We start from the raw sequence: 21,666 nt of genomic DNA on the forward strand, positions 1-21,666 counted from the left end.
TGTGTGCTGGAGTAGGTATTTTACAGGAGGGAAGGCTGGCCTTTTCAGTTGGTTGTATTTCTTGGTATATTTCCGCAGCTGAAATTCAGCATGATAATGGACACGGATATTGGAATGTTAGGAGGAAAATTGGACCTTAACAAAAAACATTTGTGTGGAATGACAGATAATGATAGTGTTACTACAAATATTAGCACAAAGATTAACACTTATTCACATGATGCATTGCTGTCTATCCAGAGTTGTATATATCTTTGTGTACACTTGTGCAGGAATTTTAAAATGTTTTGCCCCATGGAATGTAAAAAAGACATTTTTTTGAGAAGTGGCTATCCTTTGATGCTTGAAACTAATGCAAAGTCCATTGCAGGGAAAGAGCTTCTTGTTTAAAGAATGTTAATATTTTGAAGAATATAATTGTAGAGAAAAGAATTTGAAAGCAAAAGGAATGTATTTGGCTTGGGAATCAACATATATTGTATTTCCCCCAATTATGTTAAAACTGTATAGATTTTTCAGTGAGAGATTTTCTTCAGTAGATACTTTTGTGCTGAGATTGGTAACTCCATGGGCTTTTTTGCTAGGCCATGCTCTTTTTTTTATGGCCTGCTGCTTGTTCTGAGATGTACGTGTCTTCAACTTCAAATAAGTATGAAAAGCCATCTATTTTGCAGGAATGCTTTGCATGCATTGGAAGGTGAGAACTTTTCCTTCCAAAGCTTCATCTGCTTTTGCTTTTCTTTAACTGTGTTTTTAACTGTATGGTTTGTGAAAAAAAAAATTGGTTATTCCATGTAATGTTGTCCCTAGAGGTGTGGCATTGTCATTCTTCTAGAGCTATATCACTAATGCTTCTGCAAGTTAAGTTCCCAGGACTCCTAATTAACAATTTATAGAAACAAAGGTTATCTGTGAATTCCATCCTATTTGTAGAGAGATGGAATGCACTATATAAAAAAATGGAAGTCACGCTAAGCAAGGAATGTTGTGCATGCTAAACTAAAATATTTTTATATGCTTATTTGTAGTGTAAAAAAAAGCAAATTGTTCTTTACAAAGGCACTATATATACATGTGTTGTTTTTGCAAAAATAACCTGGTTATTTAATGAGGATTGTGTATATTACATATAATCACAGTCAGTAATATTGGACAGAATTACAGTAGTTCTATAATAGCTGTTGCTATATAGTAGTAATTAAAGTATTTTATTCCATGAGAATTTTGAATTCCATTTTGAAAAGCAAATATATTTTTTTAAACCTATGAATTGGTGAGAAAGGATTTTGAAGATTAGTTACTGCTTGGAAGAGGCAGTTTGCTTGATGAATTTAACCGTTTTTCTATATCTGAGTAGGGCTTTTTTCTTTCCTGCCTTGTTCAGTTATTTCTTTCCCTTACTCTCATTGCCATTGTGTTTCTTTCTCTTTTTAATTCTTGCTGTCAGGCCTCACATTAGCATGGCTATAAATCTTGGCTCTCTAGGCACTTAATCCCCAATTCAGAAATTGGTTTACTGCGCATCAGCAAAACTTTTTATTGCAGATAGGAATGAAGCCATATACACCCTGAAAATGTGTCCATTACAGTTAGCAGAAATCAGTCATTCTATAGGCATGTGCTCTAGAGTTGTTTTGGTAGCCTTGGAAAAGCTTTTGATTTATGTTCTAACATCTTGCTAAAGGGGAAATTGCTGGTTCCTGCCTTGTTCATCTTTTTTTGCTTACTCCTTCAATTCCATATGGTGGAAGGAAAAAGCATCAATTCTGTTTTATTTTTTCTCATGAGAGAATTTTTTTTTATAGAGCAACAGTTAACCTTGTAAATAGACTTATTTTATTTTACAAGCATTTAAGTTTGATTAGTTATATAGTCCATTAATATAAGACTATGGCTTTTATTCTGACCCTGCCCTTCAGTTTCAAAGGAGAAGTTATATGGGTAGCACAATTAACATATTATGTTAGCATCTTTTGGAAACAAGAGTTGTGCTTTTTTTAAATGATGCTGCAGTAGCATGAGCCTAAGAAAAGATTTATTTGATTTAAAATGTGTTTGTTACATAGCCACATGAACTTCTGAATCTAAAACACTGCACAACTCTTGTGAATATTTCCACAGATATACAAGTGTATCATGTGCACATGATTACGGAGTCAGTGGGGAAATCTCCAAAATTGATTTCAGTGGAGTTGTCAGCCGTAAATTGAAAAGACGGGGAGACTGGATAGTTCCCCCCACTGCATTAATCATTTTTTCTGCCTACCCTTTGGATGAATATGATATATGTTTCGAAAAAAAGTGAGCTTAACTATGCTGAAATCTAAAGGGAAGAGAGGGTCAGTATTTTATGCAGTGTGTGGTTTGAACTGCAGATTTTTGTTTGGATGTGTTTTGATGCTTGTCATATAAGGAATCTTGTTAAAAAAATCTTACATTCCTTATATAGATGTTTTTAGTTGTTAATCACTTAAGTAAGAAAAATGTAGGGGAAATAGCTGCTAAAATTATGGAAAAATCTACAAGAATTGTCAGTAGTTTGCATCAGTGCCCATTCTTTACTCTTCTAGGGATTAACACAAATATAAATATTTATGTAAAATGAACAAGCATAGATTGATTAATTATAATTTAGGCAGAAATCACTTTTTAAAAATGGAATATACACTGCCTTGTATATGTTGCATCATATCCTTGACCAGGCAACTTCTCATTTTTTAGCAATTACTGTGATTCCTTTAGTCTTATTTTCAGATTCTAGATTACCCATAGTATTCTTTGTTGTAACCTCTCCTGCAGTTTTCCCTAGTACAGAGTAGATGCTCATGATTAAGTTGTAAGTTGTCGTTTAAATAAAAAATAAGATACCCCTTTCCAGATCAACAAAAATAGAGAATTGCTCTTGTTCTACCATATTCCTTTGGAGCTTAACTTGCAATCTATGCTAATTGTTGTCCAGCTTGAAAAATCTGTGATCAAGAGTGTTTTGCTTTCCCCCCTCTCTGGCTATATAAAGATGCTTTGTCTCTCACTCATATTTTCTTTAAGCTTTCTTTTCTTTTGCACTGTTTCTTCTTCTCTGCTTTTCTTCTCTTTTTCTCATCCATCTCCTGGTTCCTCATCCCCTGCATGCCACTAACTAGTTTCATTAGATATTAATTGATTTGTGAATTCAGGCTGAATTGCATCATCAGCAGATGGCGGATCCTGAGTTGTTGGAGGAGTCCTCATCGCTGTTGGAACCAAGCGAAATCGGAAGAGGGGCCCCACTGCGATTGGGGTATGTTTTTCAGAATTAATGGTACTTTATAAAAAATGTAGTACTGATGTTAAGGACCAGAGTTGCCCCAGTATACTGTAATATTATTCTTGGTTTCTTGCATAGGAAAATACAAGTTGGCAGTCTTGTCCTCTGCACCTAACCTTTTCTATATCAGCTGAATTTGTGAATTCAGTTACTGGATAATAAGTATATATTAATTTAAATAGTGTGGATTTGATTTCTGTATCTATGACTAGTAGAATGTAATAAACTAAAAACAATTTTGTCATAGTTTTGAACAGATAATCTACAATATTTCTAGAGTATCAATTGTACTTCATTTTCTAAAGGTGTTGATTAAAAAATCTGGAGAAGATAATCAGGTATGGCTTACTAACAGCCATAATTGATAATTTTATATTAATCATAATTGATTCATTTGTTTCTAAAGTTAGGAAATTAGAAATCCTATTAGGACATAGGAAAGTTGCCAAGAAAATAAATAGTTTTAATTTATTTTGGGTAGAACAGCAGTATGCTTGTTTTATTTCACTTTACCTTTGTTGATGTATATCCCACCCTTTCCTCAGAGAATGGAAGGAATGTATACTGCATATATTACTCCTCTCTCTCATTTTATTCCCATAACCATCCTCAGAAATAGGTTGACTTGAGAAAATGTAACTGACTCAAATTCCTTATTGAGTTCCATGCCCGAACATGGGCTTCAATCTGCATTCCTTAATCTTTTTTAAAGTAATATACTGCATTGTTTAACTTAGAGACATATTTTCCCACAGCTGTTGCCATTAATTTTGATAAATTCTTCCTTTTATCAATTTTATTCAACAAGGATTTTCTAAAAATATTTTTATTCTTTTTGGAATAAATTTTATTATTTTTAATGATAAAATATATATTTTAAAAAAGAAATAAAGAAAAATAATGAATAAATAGCAATAGCACTTAGCACTTACATTTATATACTGTTTTATAGTGCTTTGCATCCCTCTTTAAGCAGTTTTTACAGAGTCATCATATTGCCTCCAACAATTTGGGTCCTCATTTTACCCACTTTGGAAGGATGGAAGGCTGAGTCAACCTTGATAAATTGAAGAGACAAACAAGGGACCAATTAAGGAGAAGAAACAGAGCGGGAGAAAGGGGGGGGGGGAGGAAAAAGGGTTAAAAAGCGGTTATAAATGTATTTAATATTTTACCCCCTTTCTAAATTTATATCATTCTTTCCATAATCTGTCCTTTCCAAATTATCAAATCCATAAATCCAAGTATTTTTTTTCTTCAGCAAAAAGTCAGTGAGGGGTAATTTTATTCTATAAATGTCTTGATGTTTTCTAGTTGTCTTTTCTATAACATATCTTAATTTTTAATATGCTATTAAGCATTGAAGAAGACCCACTTATACAGATAAACATGTATTAATTTCAAATGCTGATGTGTGACATTTGCAATTTATAATGTTTTCCCTAATATCTAGATCTTCCTTAAATTTTATGTTCTGATTGTACTCCTTTCAGAGATTTATCTCAAAGAATTTCCTTATATGTATATCAAGACTTTTTGATAACTGGTATTATCAGTGAACTCCCAAGTACTTTTTGATAACAGGTATTCTCAGTGAACTTCAAGAATTTAAGAATGCATGTATTTAAGTATTGATCTTTTTGTACAGTAGCATTCATTCCTCGATAGCTCATACATTGCTCCAAACCAAACCTTAGTTTATGTTGACCATTAAGAATCTAAATTAAAATATGGTAGGTAAGCATTATACAAAAATTACAAATTGTTTATGTCCTATTTTTAATCATAGATTGCAACATAGAAAATATAGATTTTCTGTATAGTTCATAAATTTCTGAGATAGATTGAAGTTCACAGATATAGATTCAATTCAGGAAAATCAGAAATTAACTATTTCTAACCTGATCTCAGAATTCTCAGCCAGCATAACATTGGTCACAATTCTGAAAATTGAAATTCATACATTTAAAGGATTATCTGGTTCGGAAAGGGTAACCTAAACTATGAATTGTGGCAATAATTGTACAATTCCCTACATTTCAGGCCATTTCCCCCCCTGTATTGAACTATGGTTTGATTTTATTCAGATATACACATATCAGTTTCACTTCACTCAGAGGCTAGTTGATTTTTTAGAACTTAGGTTTTCAAAATTAGGTAGCAAACACATCCCAGATCCATTCCTTAAAATAAAGATAGTTTTTTTCTATTTATATAAAATTATTCTTTTTGCCATGCTATTTATGAGATGACCAATTTCATTGTATACATGATGTACAATGACAATAAAGGCTATATTATGACAAATTCCATTTTTGAGGAGTATAATTTAACATAAAAAATTAATGCACATTCCTTTTAAAACATTACTTGAGGGTAATGTTTTAAAAGCAATGCACATTAATTTTTATTAATTAATTAATTAATTATTAACATAATTGTATGTTAAATTATTCTCTAATGAAGAAAAAAATGATTTAATTTCATTTTTAGATCACAAGCACATTTTATATCTTGATCCATTTAGTCTCTAGAATTGAGTATCCTAATTGTTCTTTTCATAATTCAGTTATACAGTTAATACTTCTGTTTTATTTTGTTTTATTCTGTTTCTCCTCTGTTTAGATTTGTCGCTGGAGTGATCAACCGTGAGCGAATCCCGACCTTTGAGCGGATGCTATGGAGGGTGTGTCGTGGAAATGTTTTCTTACGACAAGCTGAAATTGAAAATCCTCTAGAGGACCCAGTAACGGTATAGTGGCCATTTCTGCAGCAGCAGGCTATAGTCCAGGGGTGGGCAATTAATTTTCCCAATTGTTATGGATTGTTATGGAGAGCCGAACCAATAGCTCCCTGCTGCATTCTGCCCTTCAAGGCTGTGCTTTGACTGAGACTATGGTGAGTGGCTGAGCCAGGGTCCTCTCCTGAGATGACCACCACCTCTTCAACCTGCTTCGGCTGTGGGGTGAATGCTGCACAGGCACAGAAAAGGCTGCCAGCCTATTAGTGGCCTTTTCTGCGCCTACAAAGCATACACTCGCCTGCAGCAACTTGAGGAGGCTGAATGCAGCTTGAGCCACCTAAAAAGGCGTGCTGGGTGTGAATAAGGTTCTATAAGGCAGTATTTTCAATATTAAGCAAAAATCAAGAACCTGGGGACGTAATCTCAAGGTGACAGGAGGGAAGATCAACAATAATGTTAGAAAGCATTACTTCACAGAAGGAGAAGTGGAACCTTGGAACCCATTTCCAACGGAGATAATGAGTTGGTCATCAGTAACTGAATTTAAACATGCTTGGGATAAACGTATGTCCATCATCTGACAAAAATTAAAAAATGAAATAAATAAAATAATAATTAAAAATAATAAATACATAATCTATATATATAAAAGCGAAAACCACTCACACATTAATCACAAAATCTCCAGAACCGTAAAGCCTACAAACTTGAAATTTGCTACATATGTTCCTCTTGGCTTCTAGGTGCTCACTAAGAAAGGATTTTTTGAAATAACCATCAGAGCAGTAGTATTTCCTATATAATTATTAACATGCTCCGATGCTAAGGAGTTGTACTTCCCCTCCCCACCTGAAAAGAAATCTGTTCCAAATGCAAAACACTAGCAGAGGAGTTTCACTTTCAGTTTTACTTTCACAGCAGCAAACAGCTTTACTACAGAACAGTTGAGCTAAGCCACACCAACCCTCCTTCCTGTCTCCTTGCTCACACAGCAAATACTGTTTGAGTTTCCAAACACCCCTCAACTCTCTCACACGCTGACAGGATGCTAGCCAGATGAATACTGATGGATGCTTCGGGCTGGGACATTCTACTCCCTCTCCCCCTCTGTTCCAACTGCCAGTCACTCATGCGCTCGTCACCTCCCAGATCAACTACTGCAATGCTCTCTACATGGGGCTGCCCTTGAAGACCACCCGGAGGCTTCAACTGGTGCAGAATGCAGCCGCGCGGTAGTGATGGGAGTGTCCCGACACTCTCATGTTACACTCCTCCTGTCAGACCTGCATTGGCTACCGGTTGCCCTCCGGGTGAGATTCAAGGTCCTGGTAATCACCTATAAAGCCCTACATGGCTTAGGCCCGGGGTACCTGGCGGACCATTTGCGGCCAGCAACAGCTCCCCATCGCCCGGTGCGCTCTCACAGGGAGGGCCTCCTTGGGGTCCCGTCGGCCAGACAGTGTCGACTGGTGACTCCCAGGGAGCGGGCCTTCTCTGTGGGTGCGCCTACTCTGTGGAATCAGCTCCTCCTGGAGCTCCGGATGGCCCCTGACCTTCACTTTTTCCACCGGGACCTCAAAACATGGCTATTTGGCCTGGCCGGATTGGACTGAATATATTTATATTTATATTTGTATATTGAATTTTATGTGTTTTTATCATTGTGAGCCGCCCTGAGTCCTTTGGGAGAGAGGGCGGCATACAAGTTTAATAAAATTAAATAAATAAATAAATAATAAATATTAACACACTCTGATGCTATGGAGTTACACATTCTACATTAAGTTTCAGGCTGCAAGTGTCAATTTATCAAGCCCGAGCACATAGTTTCTTAGCAAAGCATGGGTGTCCAGCTAGTAATAAATAAAAAGAAAAAAACCCTCTCAAAGGGCAGACTCGATGGACCAGTAGGTTTTTTTTCCTGTCATCAGTTTTCTGTTTCTATATTTCTGTTTACAAAAAAAAGCAAAACTGGTCGTAACAAGTGCCTCTATTCTTAAGTTTGTGCAAAAAATTACTAATGAAAAATGTTTTCATTTGAACAAATGCAGGAAGGGTGAGTTGCTATCCGATTTTAGCCATCTGTCTAAAAAATGTTGCTGGCCTCTTGGGAAAGTTCAAGGGTTTGGATTCAAAAGTATATTGTTGATATCAGTTCCTTGCCATTTATTCTTTACCTCCCATTTGTTTACTTCAGATTATCTCCTTAATCAGCAGCCTTGGCTTATCTTTGTGGCTTCTTTGCTTCTGTTACAGTTTCTCCTGGTAATACATTATTCAGAATATAAAAGGGATGGTTATCTTATACTCCCTCCCCATCTTCCATTATCCTATGGCTACTTGGTGATCTTGGTTGAAGATTTATGAGGGAATGTAGAATGATTTGAAGGAAAATTTAATGTTTGAAATCCTACTTATTTAAACCTGAATTACTTGAGAGCATAGAAGTTCATAAAGTTAGAGCTAGAGGTGTATTCATAAAATGCTATTCATGACAATTGTATGGGAAGGTTTTACATTCAGTAAAGATCTAATTCATTATATTTTGAGCCTAAAAGGGTAATGCAAGTTCAAAAGTGTTTTAAAAAATTTGATTGATTGGATTTTTTTGTCTAGGCAGATCACTGATGTTGAATTATATATTTTTGTTTCCTAATCCAATATATCTATTATTAAACCCAATTGATTATTAATAATTCTTCTTTTTTCTTTTTTCTTACTTTCTGGGTAGGTTAGCTTGAGCTTCTGGAGCTATTGCTTCATAAGTATGTTTTGCAATTCTGTGCTGTATGCATTTGTTGTACAGTATGGCCTAGCTCTTGCCATTTTCAAAGGCATACTGAATTAGTTAAGGAAAAGTGAAAGGCTTTTTTTTTTCACCCTCTCTCCTCACCAATCCTGAGGCTGCTTCAAATCTTGAAAAATATTTCAGGAAAGTCAGTAAATATATATGCTTCTAGTTAGTAGGGATATGATAATAAGAGAGATTGGATTTGAGAAGTCGCCAGTAAATGTTTTGACTAAGTGGTAAATGTGAACCAGGATTTTCATGATCCAAAGCTAATACTTTAACTATTCTCAGCTAGATAGCTTTAATTCCAAATGGACCTTCTCTATCTTTTATCTTCTAGGGTGACTATGTGCACAAGTCTGTGTTCATTATTTTTTTCCAAGGTGACCAGCTGAAAAACAGAGTCAAGAAGATCTGTGAAGGGTAAGCAAACCAGAATAAGAAGATTTTTGATTTGCAACTCATGTGATTCATTTTACATTATTTTCTAACCTTCCCATCCCTTTACATGTATAACATATGGTTGGTTGGAGGGAGGCCAGAATATTAATCTCATGATCAGGTTATTATTATTATTTATATTGAATCACCTCTGTGTGCCTTTCAGATTCCGGGCTTCTCTGTACCCTTGTCCAGAAACTCCACAGGAAAGGAAGGAAATGGCTGCTGGAGTCAACACAAGGATTGATGATCTTCTGATGGTATAATAATGATAGGATAAGGAAGGAAGAGATAGTTCTTGATGTTTTTATACTGTCTTTATTTCTGAATTGGTAGTAATTCAGTATAGTAAATTTACCTATGTACATATGCTGTAATTTGCAGAGATCGTATTAATTAGATGAATTTGATTTATTTATTTTTATTTATTTATTTATTATTCGAATTTCTATACCGCCCTTCTCCTTTCGGACTCAGGGCGGTGAACAGCCAAGTAACCTATATCTATTGACTAATACTGAGAATCTCAGTACTGAAATTCTGAGATTCTCAAATGTAATGAGAATCTCATTACATTTGAAGAGCCACAAATTGCCTATATCCTATATCTATTGACTAATACTGAGAATCTCATTTGAGATTCTGAGATTCTCAAATGTAATGAGAATCTCATTACATTTGAAGAGCCACAAATTGCCTCCTATTACAGCACTTGTCTTTGATTTGGTGCTGGCTCTATACTGGTTACATTTTTTTTGGATGAACTTCAGAAGTAATTTTTGGGGAAGTACTAAGTAATGAACTTATTACCTGTCACATGGTATGTATTAAGGGCCATACTTCTCACTGTCTGATGTTCTATGTCAGGAGTGTCAAACTCAATTTCATTAAGGACTGCATCAGGATTGCATTTGATCTCGGGGGTGGGGTTGACTGGGTGTGGCTGGGGTGGGTGTGACCAGGGTAGGCATGGCCAGCTCGAAATTCTGCAGCTCTCTTCCAGCAAAAACTGAGCCTGAGAGGGCCACATGTGGCTCTCCCGAGCTCCGTTTTCGCTGGCAGAGGGCTGCAGGAGGCTGTCGCAACCAAAAACAGAGCTCAGGAGGGCCGCATGCAGCCGTCCCGAACTCTGTTTTCTCTGGTAGAGGCACTGCAGGCCAGTCTTTTGCTGTTTCCAGGGCAGCTCCATGGGCCAGATCTAAGCACCCCACAAGCTGAATCCAGTCCGCAGGCCTTGAGTTTGACACCCTTGTTCTATGTCAATTCGAACACAATAACTTTCAGGCCCAGTATTACTTGACATCTTAAAACACTCTGAACCAGCATTGAAAGACTCTGCTCAAATAGATGAAGAGAGTAGGTTGAAGTTTAATTCAGAAGTAACAATGTGGAATTGGAGTACAATTGACAAATAAGTTTGTTTATATCCCACCTTTATTATTTTTACAAATAAGGCGGCAAACATACCTAATACTCTCTCCTCCTCCTATTTTCCCCACAACAATAGCCCTATGAGGTGGGTTGGCTGAGACAGAGTGATTGGGCCAAGATCACCCAGCTGGGTTTCATGGCTAAGATGGTATTAGAACTCATGATCTCCTGTTTTCTAGCCTGGTGCCTTTAAACACTAGATAAGGCTATTATGAATTTTCCTACATACTTTTCACAAATTCAAGGATAAAAGCTTTAAAACTGCTTTGTCTATAGCTGATTTCTGTGGGATGTTCTATTGATCAAAGCTCTGTTCAAAGCTCTATTGATTCAGAATATTAGCTATTCTGGCTTTGATTATTTTGCTTACTTCTAGAACTTCTAGGTATATTTCAAGATCTGATGCTATATTGAAATTTCAAAAATTAGAACCTTTGTGGAACAATGTGTCTTGTGTCCAGGATGTTAGTTTTTGGCAAAGCAGTGTGGAAAATATTATTATTATAAATTAACCATTAACCATCTGTAAAATAGAAAGTTTTAGTGTAGTTTCTAAAGTTGTTATATTACTATAGGCTTTTCCTGAACTTTGCATAGCAGACTATTTTTTAATGTTGTAAATAGGGTGAAGTTCATTATAAACCAATGAGGTAAAGTTACATTATAAAATTTAACACTTTAAATGATTTGGGACAATCTGGCTTTTTTCATGAGAAATCTCCTAGGGTTAGATACATTCAAATTACATTCTTTTCTAGTTAGACTTCACAATTTGCCACCCAGTTTATTTTTTTATTTCCTGCTTTATTCTGGTAAATACAAACAGAATTAAAGAAGTGTGAACCTTTACTTACTAGTAATATAAGCAAACTATTTTTTCTTTTTGAAATAGTCTAAGGGGAGATAAGAAGATAAGCCAATAATGTGCTTTGTCTGTTTCTTCTCTGAGGGAGATAGACTATTAAGAAATAAGAATCATAAATAAATAAATAAAATTAAGATTTGGAAATACAAGGACAGGATTGGAACTGAGGAACTGGTGTAGCCCAGATAACTCTTTTGCTTTCACCAGTGCGTAGTTTGTATTCTTCTTTCAACTGTTTTGTTTCTGGAATTAAAGGATTATTTACTCTTCATGTAGAAGAGTTGGACATCAGTACATGGCTTAAATTTAATCATTGTATTAATTTTGGCTTCTAAGGCGAGGGAGTAAATTTGTAGTTTGTGTGAAGGCTGAGCTACGGTGTGAAACTGTTGAAATTCTCAAATTAGAGTGAATTTATATGAATTTCCATAGCTCACAGATGATATATACAGTATGGACTCAATTTCCCTTTTTAATAACAAAGTCTCTCCTTCCCATTGCAGGTACTGAACCAAACTGAAGATCATCGTCAGAGGGTTCTTCAGGCTGCTGCAAAGAATGTCCGTGTTTGGTTCATAAAGGTGCGCAAGATGAAAGCCATTTACCATACTCTGAACCTCTGCAATATTGATGTGACCCAGAAATGCCTCATTGCTGAAGTCTGGTGTCCTGTAGCTGACCTTGATTCCATTCAGTTTGCTCTCAGGCGTGGCACGGTGAGCAGAATTCATACTTCTTAACCTCTTCTATAACGTTCAACATTATTGCTAGCCCTGACTTTCAAGAAAACATGGAGTTTTCTGAGTCTTGCAAGCAAAATCTGTTTGTGCAAACAGACTGCAATGGAATTTTTTAGTTAAAACATTTCCTTTCCATCTGGATTTGAGAGAAGCGCTATGCTGTTCCTTGAAATGTGTCCCAATTTTGAAAGCATATAACTTTTAATTCACATTTCATAGTTGTTTCTCGAGAGGAGGCTTGCCTTGATTTTTGTTCTCTCAGAAATACAGATAGTCTTGAATTCAGATAAGCGATAGCCCACTTTTTTTGAAATCCTTTGGGTTTTTAAAAGCAAAAGTTTTGTAACAGTTCTGACTTTATTTATAGGAATTTTTTCATACATAATTTATATATTTGATTTAAAGAGAGATAGAATCCAGTATCTTTCTGATTGTAATTCAGAAGGAAATCCAAACATCTATTTTGCTATTTGTTTTTTTTTAAAGAATATCCTGTGTAACTTGTATTCACCAAAATTGAAAAGTGTTTTCTAAAATAGCTAAATAAAAAGGTATGCTTGAATATGCGCAAGAGTGAAAGATTGCAAAATCTGTCTGGGTTTACACTCAGTTGAAAAAGTAGTTTTTCTGACCTTCAGTGTGTTTGTGTATAACAGGAGCATAGTGGATCCACTGTCCCCTCTATCCTGAATAGGATGCAGACCAACCAGACTCCACCTACATACAATAAGACCAACAAATTCACTGATGGGTTTCAAAACATTGTAGATGCTTATGGCATTGGAACCTATCGTGAGATAAATCCAGGTACTTGCTAGCTTCTGATAATTTGTTTTAAGAGTCTGATTTGTCTCCTTTCTGACTTATTCTGTTGCATCAATTTAACTTGCTGAAAGAAACCAAAACAAATAAAAAGTCAATATTTCTGTTGATCAATTCTAAATATCAATTCTATTGATTTATTGACCCAGTTTTATTTTATATTACTGGAAAATTGCTAAGGAAGTTTAATATAATAGGTTTTGAGCTCCAGGGAAGAAATCTATTTAAAAAAGAAAGTTGACATTTTGTTTTCATGTTAAGTTGGCAAATTTATTTTTAAAATCAAATCCCCCTGTACATGCCTTCCTATAATTCTGTAATTTTCCCTAGTATAATACATTTTTTAATAAGCCTTTTGTACATTTTAGAGTTTTTTATAAATGTTGAACTATACCAAAAGTAGATAAGCATATAAAAGCATCTAATTATCTGGTAGATTTGAAGTGTAGCTTGGGAAAATTCATATGGTATTAAACTAGGCATTAAATTAATTTGTCTGCCAGCTCCTCCTCGAGAGACCATTTTGAATTCCAGTAAATATATGTATAGAATTGTCTGGTAAGCAACATTTTCCTCCATTTTCAAAATGTATCAAGTGAAATTGATACAATAAAGATCTTAAACAAATTTGGCAGTCATGAGATAAGACATGTTCTCTTATAGGATATTTAACATTTTTTATTCTGATCCATGATATGACCATCTTTAAAACTTTGGGCTACGGTTCTAGTAATATTAAAAGTACTATAAAGTCGGAAAGTGCAATCAAAATAATAAAACGAGCAGAAATCCTTTGAGAAAGGATTGCAACATTTGGGACTGTTTCCTTAGAAAATTGTTACGTAAAAAGGCAGAAGAGAGAGAAAATAAACTTTTCCTCAATCATAATTCCAGAACTAAAAAATAATGTTAATTACAACCACTAGGTAGTTATCAGCTTCTGGAAACCATAGCAGTATGAAGTGGTATAGAGGGGGAAAAGTTGCATTATTGATGTTCTATATCCCACCTATTTCATTTTCTCACTTTTCTGGTTTTTGTATTACTTCTAGTACTTTATATCCATTGAGTAGTATTTTTTAGCCATCTCAGACAATATTTTACCCATTATATTTTATACATAACTTGTCCCAGAATGCTGATGTGAAAAAGATAGTTATACTTACTTGCACAAGGAAAAATATAGATTCAGTTCCAAAATTATGAAGATTCTATACAGTTAACATTTATATAGCTTTATAAAAGTTTCTTATATCTTTTAAGGCACCAGTATCAAAACATTTCCTAACCACAGATAAACCAAACTGGCTTAGTCCAGGCATGCTTAGTAGATCATCGAAGTCAATAACTGGTCTATATCATTCTGTTAAATAATTTCCAATCTCCCATTCTCTCAGCTCCATATACAATCATAACCTTCCCATTCTTATTTGCTGTGATGTTTGGAGATTTTGGACACGGCATTCTTATGACACTTTTTGCTGTCTGGATGGTGATCAGAGAGAGCCGCATTCTGTCACAAAAGAGTGATAATGAGGTAATTTGACCACTGACTTGAGAAGTTAATATGTAAATTTAAGGCAGGCCCTCACGGAGCTTTCTTAATAGTTTATGATTTGAGAAGCTTTTATTTCTCAGCTTTTTATTTTATATTCAGTTGGAGAAAAATGCTTTGGTTTTTTTGGAACTACTGTGTGAAAGATTTTTCTGCTATATGTCTTTATATAAAACAATTGACAATTGACAGATATTTTACTATGCTTTTTGTTCTTCTGAATCGGAGATGAGATCATGATGAGATCAAAGGCTTGGGCCTTTGAAGGGATAAAGCAGAGTTAGGTAGCCCAGAAGCCATATAGAGCCTCCACACTTGATGGAATTTATGTCATTAAATGTTCAGATGAGAGAGAGGGGCAGTTAGGGAGCAAAATGTACTTCATAAAATCTCCCTCTTCTAAACATCAAGCCAAGCTTTCCAATTTGGGATGAAGATTTAAGGGGTAAATATGTGTCTTAATTTTCTGCAGGGCCAGAGGAATCATTTTCATTCTTTGAACCCCTATGTCTTCTTAGAGAAATGCAAAAAAAGCCCCTTCCCTTAAAGAAATCAGGTCTATAATATGATATAAAGCTGAAAAAGACTGTCTATTCGGGAGTCAGAGGAAGATTCTTGACAGTATACTTCTTTTGTATTCTTAGTATAACAGTATTGTCACATATTTCCAGTTCATTTTTTTTTTTATTTCTCTTCTCTTTCCCTCCCCCTAATCTCCTTTCCTAACTTGGACAGATATTCAACATTATTTTCAGTGGCCGCTACATTATACTGTTGATGGGTTCTTTCTCCATTTATACTGGCCTGATCTATAATGACTGTTTCTCAAAGTCACTCAATATGTTTGGCTCATCCTGGAGTGTCCGGCCAATGTTTCAGAAATCCAACTGGACGTAAGTGATGAGATGCCTGCAAAGGCAATGGATAGCAAAATATTTGGGAAATGGCTTCAGGAGGTTTGGAAAATGATGAGTCAATAAAAGACATGAAAATGGCAGAATAACATCATTGAATGTTTACTCTTTTATAATTGTGACAGGAGCACATTATATTATTATTATTATTATTATTATTATTATTATTATTATTATTTTATTTCTATACCGCCCTTCTCCTGCTGGACTCAGGGCGGTGTACAGCCAGGATAAAACATTGCGTACAAAATTTAAAAACAATTTAAAAAACAATTAAATAATTTCGGCCCAAGGTATTAAAAATAACCCAGTTAAAACCAAATTCAATTAAAACTGAGAGGATGGGATCAAGCCAGCCCAGCTAGATGGAATAGGTGTGTTTTCAGGGCCCGACGAAAAGTCCGGAGGTCTGATATTGTGCGTATCTCAGGGGGTAGGTCATTCCAGAGGGCGGGTGCTGCCACAGAGAAGGCTCTCCCCCTGGGGGTCGCCAGCCGACACTGTTTGGCCAACGGCACCCTGAGGAGGCCCTCTCTGTGTGAGCGATTTTGTCATATCTGTTCTGCTCTGCTTAGATATTAATGCACTTGCTTCTTTTCCTTTCTCTACAGAGAAGATCTTCTCCAGGAGTATCCTATGCTTCAGCTTAATCCCGCCATTGATGGTGTCTTTGGTGGAGCATATCCCTTTGGAATTGATCCAGTATGAACCACCATTTTCTATTTTCCCTTCCCCTTCTCCTTTACTTCATGTTGTTTCCCCTTCCCCCCATTCCCACTTTATCCTTTATAAATTAAAAGAGATACCAAAATATCAAAAATATGTGATTCACTAGAAAAAAAGATAATTAATTCAGTTGTTTTGTTAATGTGATAGGCTGTTTACTGCATGTTAAGAGAGCATTACATTATGCAGAATGAGATGATAGACTTTTACATTTCATCTTGGTCTTTAAAAGTTACATTTTTAAAATGTTTTCTACATGTATCAGTAGTACACAACTTGTATTATGCTCTCCTGAAATGCTGACTTGCCATATTTTGAAATCATCCGAAAATACAGGCAATCCTAGCTATGTCTAAAATGGATGGGACATTCACCTGGACTACCAAAATTTCCTTTACATTCAAATCCTTTTATAGCAATGTCTCAGATTGTTTCTGTAATCATGAGGTCCATAAACTGGTGGTGTTTAATTGGTTATTTAAAGGTTATTTAAAGAATGGTTTTTTTGTCCCACTACTTTGGTCTAACTATTACACTTTATTCTTTGTAGGTAAATAGAATTTTGAAAGAAAGTATGAAAGGACTACTGTTCATCTCCCCATCAGCACAATAACTCTCTGATAGCTAAGTAGAATAGGGCCCCATTTAGCCCAGGGAGAAAAACCAACAAAGGAAAGATCATGTTTAAAAACTAGGCTTGGGAATTGCAGAAGAAAACATTCCTAAAAATTCATCCAGTGTATCTTTGTGGGAGAGGCACTTGGGCAGTGGTTCAACATGTTGTGAGTGCTCTATTCTAAACTTTTTCCTCAAGTCACATGACCCAAAGTGAGTGCCTCCCAGTGCTTATATGAATAGAACTTATGGCCATTGCTGGAAGGGGGTTGGAAAGAATTTCAGATGCCATGGTCTACTTTCTGCCCTATCTTGTTTAAATTTTTTTCTCTAGATCTGGAATATTGCTACCAACAAGCTGACGTTCCTTAACTCCTTCAAAATGAAGATGTCAGTAATTCTGGGCATCATCCACATGATGTTTGGTATCACTCTTAGTCTGCTGAACCATATGTGAGTGTGTTCCATTTAATTAAATTATAAAAAAGTAAAGGATATGGAAAAGATTCATTACAAGTTATTTTTACTTTGTTCTGAATAATAGAGTCTTATGGACTGCCAGAAGTCATGCAGTTAAATTTTTTTTAAAAAATGAAGAATTTTTCTTATAACATATTGTTACCAAGATAACTAAATGAACATGCTCATGAAATTGCTGGAAGTTAAGTATCGAAGGGGGCTTGGAATTTACCATTCAATAAATAAACCTTATTTAATTTAGCGATTGACTATGCATATTAACTAAACAATTAATTTCACAATTTGTTGGCTGAAAGCACTGTCTAATTTTTCCTGATTTTTTCCTAAATATTTCTTAATATTTTTCCTAAAATATTTTTTCCATACCTCTATAGTTATTTTAAGAAACCTCTGAACATCTTCCTTGGCTTTATTCCTGAAATTATCTTCATGTCTTCATTGTTTGGATATTTGATCATCCTTATCTTCTATAAGTGGGCAGCATACAATGCTAAGAACTCCATGCATGCACCAAGTCTTCTTATTCACCTCATCAACATGTTCCTCTTCTCCTATGAAAAAAATGCCCAAATGCTTTATAGCGGGCAGGTAGGTAAACTAGTAAAGAGCTCTCCTTCTCTGTAGGGCACTTTTTGTTTATTCATTTGGGGGTTTTAAATGAGTTATCCATGGGGAGAGAGGCAAAATGTCAAACCTGAGTTTGATGTCATAACAATACCAGTTAATACAGTCCTTGGGGAAAAAGAGATCCAGCTTGTTCTAATGGTTAAGACTCCAGGCTAGAAACCAAGGGGAGTGTGAGGTCTAGGCCTCCTTTACATATATAAGCCAGCTGGGTGGCTTTTGATCAGTCACAGTGATCACAGTCACAGCCCACAGTGTTAGACTATGAGCAACAAGCTGGTTGGTCAATTCCTGTAACAACTAATAGAATCAACATTTGATTGATCTGAAAAGAGGACCCTGCACCTGCTGGAAAAACTTTAGATAGGAAGAAAAATCAATACCGATATTTGGAAAATACTATGCAAGATATATTAAAGCAACCCCCAGTTGTTTCAGTGCGATTTGTATTAGGACATTTGGCAGGGAGAAGTTTTTAGTCATAAAACTTTGTAGTCCTCTTTCAATAATCTAGAATTTAAATTCTGATTAACAGCAGGTTAATAGACATTTTAGCAATGGTTCAGTGTCTCCCATGGATAGCTTAGTTAGATTTTGTTAACCAAGTTCAACTGAAGGGCCTTATATCCCACAATTATCATTGACACTGAATATTTTGCTCCCATATGTGCAATGCAGCTACTGTCATTAAGATCTTATTTACTTTTAGTAGTGATGTCATAGATTGTCCTGTTTTTCTTACAGAAAGGTATTCAGTGCTTCCTGGTGGTAGTAGCATTTCTGTGTATCCCATGGATGCTGATTGCTAAGCCCTTGGTTCTTCGCCAACAATATTTGCAAAGAAAGCATTTGGTGAGTGACTATAAGATTTTTTTCCCTAAGAATCTTTTTATTTATTCAAGTATGGAGGTTTGGTCCAATTTTCTACAGTGAAGAACTGCATGCAGATGAATATTACCCTCGGGTTTTTTCTGCTCTGTGCTAAGGAACAGGTACACCCATAATTGCCTAGTATTGTCTGAATCTGTCTCCTGAAATCTTGATCTGTATGCATGCATTTGCCACATAGGAATCCAAAGATATGCCCAGCCCTGTGGGATTCTTGATATTTCTTTTAAACAGTGGACACTTCTGTCATAAATATTTTGGGGCTCTACTTTTGGTTTAGAAAATGTTAGTTGCATAGAGAAGGATGCTACTTTTTAAGGAAAAATAAGCCTTCACAAACCCTTGAATATGTTTTGAGTCTTTTTTTCTAAATCTAGGACTATAAAGGGAAATTTGTCTTACTGGCATGTTACTGAAATAATGGGCCAGGCAGCCTAAAAGACAGACTGCCCCCATGATTCTCCAAAGATCTGACTCTGGCTTCCAGATCTGTTGTTCTTGTGGCAAGTACGTTGTTAAGATGCAACTGCCCTTCAAAGTGCAGCCCAGTTAAAGACACTCCCTCTTCCTTCTCTGACCCTCTCATTTTCCCATGACCCCTCCATTTGTCTCCCTTTTTTTCTCTTGTTTTTCTTCTCCTTTCCTGCTTTCTTTCCTTCCATTCACTATCAGGAAGGGAAGCCTGAGGAACCCCATGTCAGCCCAACCCAGAGTCCGCAGGCAATAGAGGCAGCAGCGGCTGCAACAGTGAGTGGATTAAAAGATGCCACCTATACACTTGATGAAAACAGAAGGTGTCAGGAACTTTGGAAAGTATCTACCCTGAGGAAGAGGAATAGCACAGCTGCCTTTTGCTCAAAAAGATACAGTCCAATAATCTTATTCTACCCACACACATATAGGAAATGATACAGTCTAAGATTATATCTGGAGGATCCTTCAGTTACAATATATTGCAGAAGATTCTATGCATGTTTTAAAGCATGTGCTCACTATTTTAGAGTGCCAGCCAGGGCTTTTTGGAATTAATTATCCCTTTGTACCCTTATTCCTAGTTGCATACATCCTCTCTGAATGCAAATTGTAAAGGAAAAGGACAACAATGAAAAAGTGCATTTAAAGGCAGTTTGCCTGCTGTTATACTTCTTATTGTGGGATCCCTCATAACGTGCTGAAAAACTTCAGAGTTCCTGAGAAAATAATTTGAAAAACACATTATAGTACTTCATTAAAAGTCATCACAATCTGGAAAGAATATCCCCTGTTTTGTATTTGCCTCTGGTTTTTCCATAGTTGACGGCTTTTTCCTCCTTCTGTTACGATCCAACCCAGGATCCCTCTTTCCAACATATTTTAAATTTTTCATACTATTTTTTAAAATTACAGTTATATTACAGTCTTTGCAGTACTATCATCTATTCTGAGTTTACCTTTGCAGTCATCACTATTTTTCTGTCCATTGAAAGTATACTTCAGGAATCTTTGTGACGGTGCATTGAAGCTGTCACTCACTGGAGAGAATTCTATATAATTTGATAGCTTTTTGACTCTTATGTAGCTTCCTTTGTTTTAAACTCCTGGCTGTCTTAAAAATCATGTGAATATCATGACTTCTTGTTGCACTATTTTGTTCTTGGAATAAATCATATGATCACTTCTTTAAAAATCAGGGATGTTATTTGACAGAATACAATGTATTTTCAGTCTTACTTTGTGAACTGGAATTATAAAATGTATATAAAACCCAAAACTATTACCTCATTTTATCTGAGATCAAGGCTGATTTCTCAGACTCAGTTTACAAAGACGGAGTTAAAAACATTGGAACTGCTTTACTGAGTTAGTACTACTAACTCAGTACTACTTGCTAACCAGTAATATTCCTATGTAAATTTACAAAGTAACATATTAAATCTTAAGATTCTTCTAATTTTAGCTGGGAACAAGGATTATTTCCAATCTCAAGTGTACAGAGTCAAGCTGAAGTACATAAGAACTATTTTACTGAGTCAAATCAAGTTGTAGTATCCTGCTTGCTAACCAAGCAGGTATCTATCGAAGCTATGAGAATGACATGAAAGTGGAGGCTTTTTCAATATTTGGTTTTCAAGTTAGAGTGTCTGCTTATTCAGAGGGTCGCTGCAGTGTGACGATTTGCAAACAATAGTTACCTCTAGCTGTGCAGGATTCTAATCAGAATCATCTGAAGTAGGACAGAATTAACTATAGATAAGATTTTCGGTGATCAGCTAATGAGGTTATCATGTGAAGCTAAATGAAATGTGATATTTCATTTTTCTAAGGAAATGTGGGTTTCCTCACTTTTCTCAGTAAATAATTTGAGTTTGCTTGGCAATCAGGGTAACTCTATGAAAAGTATATTTTTAAGACTAAATGGAACATAAAACACATAAGTGATTTTTCTTGTTATTGCTTTTGTAATGATCTAACAGATAAACCAATGCTTTCTAGTAATTTGGGGATAGTTGCATATGCCTGCTATGTGGATTTTTCTGCTTTTGTCTTCAGGCACCTGTTAGTGACAACCATGTTTCATATGAGATGCTGGTTGGATCTTGCCATATTCCTCTATTTGCTAGCGGATAATTATTTTAGCTAATAATTTTGTCTTTTAATAAATTTATTTTTTATTTATTAGAAAATTTATATAGCTGCCTGTTTGCACATGGGGACTCAAGGCATTTTACAGGAATATAAAAACAT

The 21,666-nt window shown here is 35.5% G+C and overlaps 1 protein-coding gene across 19 annotated transcripts in view; it reads left to right on the top strand.

Annotated features, from left to right (window-relative positions):
• The window catches only part of ATP6V0A1 (ATPase H+ transporting V0 subunit a1), a 58,010-nt gene that overhangs the window by 13,437 nt on the left and 22,907 nt on the right, over positions 1-21,666 (top strand). For 4 of the 19 annotated variants that reach the window (XM_034415688.2, XM_034415689.2, XM_087892123.1 and 1 more), the window contains exons 6-17: positions 3,198-3,280; positions 5,933-6,059; positions 9,182-9,264; positions 9,449-9,542; positions 12,082-12,294; positions 12,975-13,125; positions 14,538-14,677; positions 15,431-15,588; positions 16,221-16,311; positions 17,285-17,403; positions 17,805-18,018; positions 18,799-18,906. In XM_034415688.2, the coding sequence (XP_034271579.1) occupies positions 3,198-3,280; positions 5,933-6,059; positions 9,182-9,264; positions 9,449-9,542; positions 12,082-12,294; positions 12,975-13,125; positions 14,538-14,677; positions 15,431-15,588; positions 16,221-16,311; positions 17,285-17,403; positions 17,805-18,018; positions 18,799-18,906 (1,581 nt within the window). Of the gene's footprint in view, positions 1-3,176; positions 3,281-5,932; positions 6,060-9,181; positions 9,265-9,448; positions 9,543-12,081; positions 12,295-12,974; positions 13,126-14,537; positions 14,678-15,430; positions 15,589-16,220; positions 16,312-17,284; positions 17,404-17,804; positions 18,019-18,798; positions 18,907-19,614; positions 19,690-21,666 lie in introns of all 19 variants that reach the window. The other 15 variants (XM_034415686.2, XM_034415687.2, XM_087892118.1 and 12 more) reach the window with 5 other exon arrangements.

Source organism: Pantherophis guttatus, chromosome 4, assembly GCF_059756535.1.
Source record: "Pantherophis guttatus breed Tessera chromosome 4, ASM5975653v1, whole genome shotgun sequence".
Lineage (NCBI taxonomy): Eukaryota > Metazoa > Chordata > Lepidosauria > Squamata > Colubridae > Pantherophis > Pantherophis guttatus.